Source organism: Bemisia tabaci, unplaced genomic scaffold, assembly GCF_918797505.1.
Source record: "Bemisia tabaci unplaced genomic scaffold, PGI_BMITA_v3".
NCBI lineage: Eukaryota > Metazoa > Arthropoda > Insecta > Hemiptera > Aleyrodidae > Bemisia > Bemisia tabaci.
The window spans coordinates 1-10,367 of record NW_027311855.1 but is presented as its reverse complement, the minus strand read 5'-3'; the positions used below and the strand labels follow the sequence as shown (position 1 = coordinate 10,367).

Sequence of the window (10,367 nt, the reverse complement as noted above, 5' to 3'; positions counted from 1 at the left end):
TGGATGAGGGAAAATTGCGCTGGAGTAAGCGTTTTACCTTCATGATGAGAGTTTTAGTTTTATTGTGAATTTTTAACCAACATTGGCTAAGACATCTCTGGTGATGAAGACTCTTAAATAGGGCAATTTAAATATAAATAAGCATCTGTCTTAAACACAATTATGACCTACTGGACAGCGTTTAACAGAAAGGAACCAAGCCACATCAGCTATCGCCGAATTTAACTGGGCAATTTAATTTTAATTTTGTTCAAGAGTGCCTCAGTGTGGATTCGTTGGAAAATTTTTAAGAATTTGCTTCAAGCCATGAAGAAAATTTACTGAAATTCGCACATAAATCTGGACAACCATTTTCGTGTAAAAAATTAAATTGCTGATTAAATGTGGCAACAGCTGATGTGGCTTGGTTCCTTTCTGTTAAACTCGGTCCAAATATTAGGTACATTCTGACAGCAAGGGGATTGACACGATTTCCATTTTACCTAAGAGTGTCGAAGAATGGATAGTTTGATGGTATGCATCATAGGAGCTAAAGATTGTTCGGATACATGTGATTGACAGCGTAGATGAAGAGAAAAAAGCATCCTATTGACACACTGGTGAGATGATTTACTTAGGTTATTGGGTAGACCTGTATGATACTGTAGATTAACAGGTAGGAGATTATTTGAAGGATAGGATAGGAAGTCAGCTTAGTTCAATTCTTTATGTTTCGATGATGACAGACAAAATAAATTTGCTAAAAATTGAAAATAAAAGCACGAATAAGTAAGGGAGATCCTCTTTTGCACTCTGGTAGTGGTCATTAAACTTATTTTGTGTGGACTGTAAGTGATTATTATGATGATATAAGTTAATGAACGCCTCGAAATACCTAGAGAAGACTTTTCTCAATTGAAGATGTATTGGCTAAATTGGGGACAGTGGTGATCCTCGCAAGTTGGCTAATAACAGAAAAAATTTCCTAATGCAAACCCGTTTTGAACAATCAGTAATGTGATAGCTGATTTGATCATCAAATAATTTGTCTACATTATTTTTTTGAGTGAGTAAAACGCATTATTGCCAACTTCGGAGAATTGCCAATGATGAGCATTTTGGTTATTGTAGCACCGGGAGGAGAGAGGATATTAGTTCGATCCATGTGGTTCCCTTCATTGATTTTATTGGTTAGAGCTGTGTTCAGAACACTACTTGATGTACGAGAGTGGGAAGGTCTAATTCTGAAAAATTGATGTTTCTTTCCAGGGATCCAAAGGAGATGTCCATGGAAAAAAAGTCCAAAAAATTAGACGCAGACTTGAAGACAGAGGCATTAACAACGTACCAAGCATACCCTAGTAGCAGGGTTTCTAAAGGGATGAACTAATGGTTATATAAATGGCGTTTTGAAATAAAGGATGCGTAACGGTTACATAATGGATATATAAAAACTTTGGAAGTGCAGGCATTACATAAAGAATAAATAACGATTACTTAATGGTTACTTAAAGTTTATAACTAATGTGAGATGATAGATACACTTATCTCATGTATAACCGCGGTTAACGGAGTATATAACAAAGCAATTAACTTTTCAATGCAGCGGTTATACATGGAACATAGAAAGACAGTATAATGCAGTAAAAGTGTAACATAACGAATGGGAGATTGTCCGACACATCGGTTATACATCTAACTTATAATCCTTGCACAAAAGACAAATAAATATTATTTATATTTTTCATAGTCCGCCGACACATTGGTTAAGCAGCGAACGTGTTATCGCGGTATAAGGGTATTATAAATATTAAATAAAGAAACTGGGGATCGTTCAGCACTTGTGTTATACATATAAAATATAATCGCTGCACAAAAGACAAATAAAAATTATGTATAACTTTAATGGTGCGCCGACACATTGGTTAAGCAGCGGACGTGTGATGGCAGTATACCTAAGCGACTGTAGCGGGGACTGTTTTCTTGTTGAGCTTTGCGCACTGTACATAAGTATGTTCAAACGAAGGTTTTCTGCACTGCAGAGTATAAGACAAAGCAATTAATTTTTCAATGCATCGGTTCATCATGGAACATAGAGAGACGGTATAATTTAAGCATTAGCATAACATAATGAATGGGCGGAGATTGTCAAACACATTGGTTATACATCTAACTTATAATCCTTGCACAAACAAAAGACAAATAAATGCTATTTATATATTTCATTTTCCGCCGACATATTGGTTGAGCAGCGAACGGCATGTCATCGTGGTATGAGGGAATCATAAATATATTACATAAAGAAACTTCGGTTTTACATCTAAATTATAATCGCTGTGCAACCTTTAGTACTCCGCCGTTCCATCGGAGAAGTTACTCCCATCTAACCGCAGTGCAGAAAAATTATAAATATTTGGCGGTGGAGGGTGGGATGGGCTTTCCCTCAAACTTCGGAACCAAGGTGCGCAATGCATGTTTTACATCTTTATATGATTCAATGATATCTGAGCTTAGATAAAATACAACCATTTGCAGGATATACAAGAAGAAATTGATTTCAGATATTTTCCACCATTTCACTGCTCTATAAGTTGCAGGACTTCTCAAATTTTAATTGTAATTTTTGCAAATTGCACTTAAAAGTCTAATCATTATTGATACACAGAGAAAAGTAAAGGAGAAGAAGATTTAAAAAATACAGAAGTTAGCATCGCATATCCTGACGAAACTTTGCACAGCAATCAATTTTACCTGCAAATTTTAAAATTTTCCATGACGAGAGAAGTAGATTGATGATCTCAACAACTGCGAAATGAATTTTAACAAAGTCTGCCTGCTTTGGAATTTTATTAATCGGTCAGATTTTGTTAAAAATCTTATACGAACAGTTGTCTATAAAATTGAAGAAGATGCCACTTTGATAAGGTGTATTTTCTCCATAGTCTTACTTGCTGCACCTCATGCAATACCAAATGAAGTTTGAACCAAATGATACATCGAACTACTATCGAATCCGATCTATTGCAGTTTTACAGATTGCCATGACAACGCAGATATCCTCCAGCTTTCTTGAACCGAGTCGAGTTTATCGCCATAATGAAAAGCTATGATGAGATTGCAAAATCAATATATGACCCCACATTGAAAGAAATTAGGAAAAGACCAAGGTTGACAGACCTAGGTCAGTCTGTTAGAAAAGTTGAATGTGAGTTGGAGTGTGTGTGTGCGTCTGCAAATCAGGGATGAGGGCTGTCTGCCTTGCGAACAGATTCCCCCGATTTGCTTGTCCCGCTCTGCTTGTGAGTTGGAGTGTGTGTGTGCGTCTGCAAATCAGGGATGAGGGCTGTCTGCCTTGCGAACAGATTCCCCCGATTTGCTTGTCCCGCTCTGCTGTTCCCCCGATCTGATTAAATTGGTCTTATGCACATGGGAGAGGCACTATACAGCGGCACAGCGCAAACGCAGATCAGGGAAACGATTGGAGAAAGATAGCAAATCAGGGGGATCCATCACCAGGTCGGGAAATTCAAAAGAACATCTTGATAACAGACCAACCTAGGTCTATTGACCTTGAGAAAAGACTAGAGCAGAGTCATCGCATGTCGAGACAAAAGTAAAATCTTGTCCACACAAACGCTCATTAAAAGTGTGGTCATATATGGACTTGAAAAGTCGTGCTGATCAGAGATTGACTCTGGTCTCAAGATACGATGACTCTACTGTGAACAATCTAAAAGTATTCAGATTCGGCAAAAGGAGACCCTAGTCATGGAGTGTAGGAATGAAATACCCACAGAAAGAAATGAGAGGTTACAACCATTACAACTCACAAGAGGGGAGGAACCCCCTGTTAATTGTCATATGCCTAGAAACTGATTAAAGCAGAGAATTTCTTAGAATTCAGCCTTGACGGCATAGAATGAGAAAGAATAGGTTAGAGGCCGGGAGGAATCAGTTACCTTATGGAATTCTTAACCACGGGGGAGCCAACTATTAACTATGTACAAAGATTTCACACAAACCAGAGGAGGATTTACGCAGGCACTTTAATTGTAAGAATAATCTACACTTCTTGAACACCGACTCGAGATGAATCTCGAACTTTGCTTGAGCATTACATTATCATACTTGCATATTAAGATAATTAGATTAACTTCAAATTCAATTCAAAAGCACAACGAACAACACCAGACCAGGTCTGAGCTTCCGAGGATCATGTGACATGTGATCCGAGTCACGAGAACCAATCAGAGAGCGGGCCGCCTCAGTTGCGATTAGTCAAAGAAGTATCTTCACGCCTCATTCGTAATTATATAAGTAAATAAGTAATTCATCTTAATTTATCGTTTGAAACTTATTTATTTTACAAAATAGTTGTCTGTGATGTAACCATTAAATTTCTTTATTAAGTTTTTTGTAATCTAAATAATACTGCAGAAAAAAGTTACTCATTTGGCTCACGTAGTACATGTGCTCGCGTCGTGTTCTCGGCCTCGGCGATGCCAACACCAGCGCAGTTCTTCTACTTCGACTTCGATACATTTCGTGCCCGTCCGCCATTATTGCTTTCTGCTAGTGAAAGTGTCTCCAAGTGTTCCTGCATTCCCGACGAACTCGGAAGTTACAGTGAAAGTGAAAGTGAAATTCACGAAAGCACCTCTATAGCCACGGAAGTTTGGTACCCGCAGGAACCTCTTCTCATGCACTGTAAGTATTCCTGTATTTTCCTTTCGTACCTGTGGCCTATTCCAAACACGTGCCGATCACATTGTCTCAATTACCTCAAGGTACACTCTACTACAGGTATGGACAAATGGAATTTTAGAAAGTCGTCAAAACGCGTAGATTTGACAGCATCGAGAGTACGACTGCGAAAACCTGCGCGGCAAATGGAGGGTACGACTTCATACGTCACTCCGTTTGTCCATACCTGTAGCAGAGTGTACCTTGCAATTATCTCACGTGATACCTGCAGACCCACCGACTACATTTCATTTTCTCCTCTGAAGCTCTGAACTTGATCACAGTTTTCCTGGAATTATCAAGAGATTTTTCCTGTCAGTAAACGTAATGTCTCTGGTGTGTATTTGCTCCTCAGCAGAAGCAAAGTGGTTTCCATTCTGCTGGTCAGGCTGTATCAGGTCAGCTGCGCTTGTCACAGAATTGCATTTTCATTGTCGAGATGACAGACCCGCCTTAGGCAGCTGGATCAGTCCGAATGCCCAGTTTCTATTTTTAACGACAGTGTAGGTATCGTCCCTTGGAAGAAGGATGTCATCTACCGCTGAAGTGATAATCTTTGTTTCTTCCACCTTTGGCTTGTCAGTGAAGGGAGCAGTTAGTGCAAATATGTTCATGGCCGATTGATGAGGCCGAGGTTGAAGAAACAACCGTTTGCACATTTGCGGTGGATGATGCCGATCTTTTCAGAGGGTGAGAAATCTTGTTATTTTTATTGAAACTTGGGGTTCGGATGGATCTTAGTAATTTTTCTTATTTCATCATCTGCGTCAATGAAAATATGATTCTCTTATCAGTGCAGCCCTTTTGAGGGTCCCCCCATAGCCACTGTACCTCCTGGGTGTTTTATCTTATCGTCCCGGATAGAGTACCTATATAGCGAGAGTATGGACAGATCGCTTGATGGAGAGCTTAGGGCCCAAAAGTACAGCCACCCTTCTGAGCAACTTCTAACACACAAAATTTTACTGCCAGCCTACAGATTTCAATTCTAACCAAGATGGCTTAGAATGTACATAAATGAGCGTTCTTTCGCAAAAATGAGTAAAATTATGCAAAAAGTAAGCCAATCACATGCTTTATGAACGACGGTTCGTAACAATTGTATTTGTGAATCGCTCTGGAAATTTGAAATTCATAGGTTGGCTGCATTTCTGGGCCCTAACTTTATTCGCGGAGGCATCGGTGAAGGCCTGATGAATTCTCGGAGTTTCACATCTGTCTATACTCTTGCTATACAGGTACTCTAGTCCTGGAACTTCTTTTCCAGCAATTCATGATCACAAGTGTTTGAACCACAGACATTAAGACGGAGCACTTGTATCTATTATTACGAGGGGGGGGGGGGGGGGGGGGGAGAAGTGATGCAGCCCTGGCATTCTGCGTCTGTACGAGAGAGTATTTAAGTGCAGGAATCCATGGTGGCAAACGGCAGTTTGATTTAAACTTTTACCCTTGATTTTTGCACATTTCTTGTTCTAATCTCGTTTTAAATCACTATCATGAACGAACAAGTAAAGTTGGGACAGAGATTAGGTATAATGGACCTATTTTGGCTTGGTAACAAGCAAGGATCTCAGATAAAGATAGTTTTGCTTCTGCTCATTATGGCCCAGCTGGCTCGAACAGGCCGTTATTCTCGAATGAGAATAATTGGTCGATGAATGACCAAAAATAACCTCAAGTTTTAAAAGAATATGTGGATAAGTGAATTGGATTAAAAATCAACATAGGATACTTTGTTTTTGCAATTTTATTCAGTTCCTGTCCTGTATTTGAATTTCAAACTCGTAAGTACCGATTTCGCTGCCAATCCTCTAGCCAATTGGAGAGTTTGCATGAATTTGCCCAATTTTTTTTCTTCTAGTGCTCCATCTTTATGTCTTTAGTTACAGCGATCTTCAGCTAAGTTGTCACTTCTCTACTTCTGGTTTGCATGCGCAGTTGACTAATTAACGTCCTCTGCGCACAGCAGCCCTAACGTTTTCCTCAATTCTAGATCGCGATTGGCCATGGCACTGTTTTGGAAATCAAGCACCCTTTTAAATTTTGAATTTTTGTTGTTTTTTGGGGTAGTGCTTGAATTTCATCTAGTACCTGCTATGTCAGCTTCCCTTTACCTGAATATTACTTTCTTCATCTGCCTCCAATAATTTTTTGGGATCTAAATCTAATCTTGGATCATACTGTAAGCTTGGTTCTTGTGTTCTCCTATAAGTTACCACTTACCTAAGTGTAATTTCTAATTACCTTCCTTTATTCATTTTGCAGGTATGATTGTTCAGTTAAAATTTTCCAATATGGAAGTATAAGATACATCAAGGAAAATGTCGGTGAGTGTTGTTTGGATTAGATTAGTTGTTCGAATTAAACAGTGTCTTCATTGAAGACACTACATCACGAGAGATAGTCATCCGCGTCAGAATTGTGTTTTTCTCGAAATTTGCATTGGCTACACCAGTATTGAAAAGGATCCCAGGATCATAGGAGCGACCCGTTCAGAGTTAAAAATTCCAATTAGCCAATTTGACATATTTCAAATATTGTGGAGCAGTTTTTACTGCGTTTTAGTGGAATGATCAACAAAATGCACAACATAACATCGGTTTTTTTTTTTTTTTTTCCCAGAGAGAATTCCTCAACTCACGATGATGCAGCGAGCCCAGTTGCCCCTGAATAGGCTGAAGGATTAAAAATTAAATCTCTAATGTCATTTCTATTTGATTCTATTATTTGACCGTATTATTCTTCTTTGATTCTATTATTTGACCGTATTATTCTTCTTTGATTCTATTATTTGATTCTTATTATTTCTATTTCTTCTATTCTTGTATTTTGAGCAAATACAAGTTTTCTAAATTTCAAGTATACCTTCATGTATTATTTCCCAGTTTTAACCAGTGAAAGCACTAATATTTTGATGATTGTTCTTTGTCATCCGATTGAGTAGAATTGGGCCGAGTTCATCAGAAAGGAACCAACCTGCATTTTGAAACTGAGAAAAAGAGGTCTGAAGTTTTATTGGTACATAAGACTCAATGTAGAAAGTAAACGTCATAATTTTGGGTTGGTTTCTTTCCGATGAACTCATTCCAATTGTCCTCAATAGGAATTTAAGAGACATTTAAGAATAACTTCATTAAAGCAAGCTTGACCATAGAAACGTAATAACGAATTTTTTAAGGAAAGCAACCTCCATTTTATAATATTTACATAAAACGGTTGATTGAAACTCACTAAAGAAAGCTAAAGAAAACCAACAATTTTCTATAACAAAATATTTTTTGATTTATGAGCAACAAACATAGTTTATATGAAAAATATATTAACCAGTTGATAAAAGGAAACTTTCACTTAAGCCTTATATAAAACTGGCTCAATATAATGCATAACTGTTATACACCGAGGGTTTCCATATATTTAGCCGTTAATACCTCGGGAGTATAAACAACGCTTACTAATTATGCATCTCACTTTTCGGTTACCTAAAATTTATACTTCCTTTATAACATCTTTTTTATAAATCTGCCACTACAAAATGCATAACTGTTGTACAGCGAAGGTTTCCATATATGTAGCCGTTAATACCTTGGGAGTATAAGCAATGCGTACTAATTATGCATCTCATTTTTAGGTTAGTTAAAATTTATAATTTCTTCAAATTTTTTTTTATATAAATCTGCCACTACGCAATGCATAACTGTTATACAGCGAGGGTTTCCATATATGTAGCCGTTAATACCTCGGGAGTATAAACAATGCTTACTAATTATGCATCTCATTTTTAGGTTAGTTAAAATTTATACTTTCTTTAAAAAAAAATTTATATAAATCTGCTACTAGGGTTCTTATACCTTGACAACGCGAAAATTGATAAGCTTTCACAAAAATATTATCTGACGTGATCAGCCGTCCGGAACCGGAACACCTGTTATCTCTTTCCCATCCCCACAAGGATGGAAAAGGGATAGGTCGCACTCGTTAAGTACCGATTCGAGTGGGAGGCCGACTCCGATAAAGAGAGAAGGGCGGTGAAAAGGTTCGCCGTCGATCAGGATGGTCTGCCCGTAGGGTTTGAAGAGGCAATGGAGGCAAAAAGAATGGTGGAGGAAGATCTCATATTTTATGTGAAAGCTCAGAAAACAAAGAGCTGTATAGACCATACGATACAGGAGGATATAGCCAAGTTGAGACTACAGGATGACAGGTTGAGATGTATGACAGCCGATACTGTGGTTGCAGAGAGAGGGCTGTCTATGAGAAATAGGTTAGAGGATACGGATCTACCGGCGGAAAAAATAGCGAGAAGGCTTGAACAGACGGTCCTTGAAGGGGTAGGGGTTACGATGGTGAAAACCATGAGAGAATCATTCGAGGTAGCTAATGAAGCAAGGACGAGCGTGGAAAACGAGGTAATGAACCAATTGGAGGTATGGAGGAGACAAATTGAGAGGACCGTGGAGGAGAATACTGAACATCAGAGAATGCACTACGCGGAATTAACGGAGGGACTGGCTAAGATGGGAAATAAAATCACACAGGTGGTGGCCTGTGAGGAAGCGAGGGAGAAGAATAGGGTTACAGAAGTGAAGGAAATAGAGAAGCTGAAGGAAGCGATAGTAAAAAAAGAAGGAATAATAAAAGATATGGCAGCCACCAAGGCTGAAAGCAGCGAGAAACAGAGGAAGCAGGCGGTTAAGGATATCGAAAAGCAAATGGAAAAAATGGAAAAAACGCAGAGGGAGACAAGAGAGGAATTGGGGAAACTAATGGAGAGGATAGAGGGGATAAAATGGAGACCCAGAAGCTATAGAGTTTTGGCTATAGCTGGAGACAACCGTGACTTCGTCGTTTTCGAGACGAAAGAGAATCTCTACTCCATGTTTGCAAAATTGACTCGGACAATTCAATTTCTGACACGGAAAAAACCTTGCAATTTTCATCCTCAAGATGTGCTGATTTCAGCGTGTGTTCAGAAGAAAAAATAATACAATTTGCAGCAAAAAGGACACACAAATACGTACTTTTCCCCATGAAAGGACGTAACTATATTGCAATGTTGCCAAATTTCCCCTCTCAAATCGAACTTCAAACCGTAGATTCTTGGGCATTTCCCAACTGAAAATTTCACGGATTTTTCATCCGATCTCGTGTAATAATCATACAAATTTCGGACATCAATTACACAGGTATAATCTTGTAATAAATACAATTTTTTGGGTAAATTTTGCTACCATGGAATGGAGTTACGTTCCCCCGTCGCGGAAACGACGCACATTGGATCGAGTCAATTAGAGAGGTCGGACAAGAAATTTTTGACTAAAACTGAGAATTACGGTGTTAATTTCGTCACATTTTAAATTTCAATGGGCGCTTCAAGAAGAAAATTTCACGAGGAAACCAATGGAGCCACTTTTGGCACCTCAAATTTTTGCATAAACGGAGTTATCAGTGTTTTAAAATTCCAAATTTTGTCCGACATTTCTGATCGACTTGATCCACGGTGCGAAGATGAGTTCCTTCGATGAAAATAAACTTTGCGAGTGGAAAAAAATACAACATTGCAATGTACCGAAGTCTTTCCATCGGGGAAAGGGAGTCGAATTGCGGCGGGCGGGGGGGGTTCTCATTAATTAATTCATTAGTCG

At 38.6% G+C, this 10,367-nt stretch overlaps 1 protein-coding gene across 4 annotated transcripts; it reads left to right on the top strand.

Annotated features, from left to right (window-relative positions):
* The first annotated feature begins 1,340 nt into the window (after positions 1-1,340).
* Positions 1,341-10,222, top strand: LOC109037259 (uncharacterized). 4 transcript variants are annotated; one of them, XM_072306039.1, is made up of 4 exons: positions 1,341-4,686; positions 6,991-7,052; positions 7,348-7,785; positions 8,144-10,222. In XM_072306039.1, the coding sequence occupies exon 4, from the start codon at positions 8,805-8,807 to the stop codon at positions 9,705-9,707; it is 903 nt and encodes a 300-aa protein (XP_072162140.1). In that variant the 5' UTR covers positions 1,341-4,686; positions 6,991-7,052; positions 7,348-7,785; positions 8,144-8,804; the 3' UTR covers positions 9,708-10,222. The 4 variants fall into 4 exon arrangements, with proteins under 4 accessions (XP_072162140.1, XP_072162138.1, XP_072162141.1 ...); XM_072306037.1 differs by having other exon boundaries at positions 7,348-10,222; XM_072306040.1 differs by lacking the exon at positions 8,144-10,222 and having other exon boundaries at positions 7,348-7,587.
* Positions 10,223-10,367: the final 145 nt, after the last annotated feature.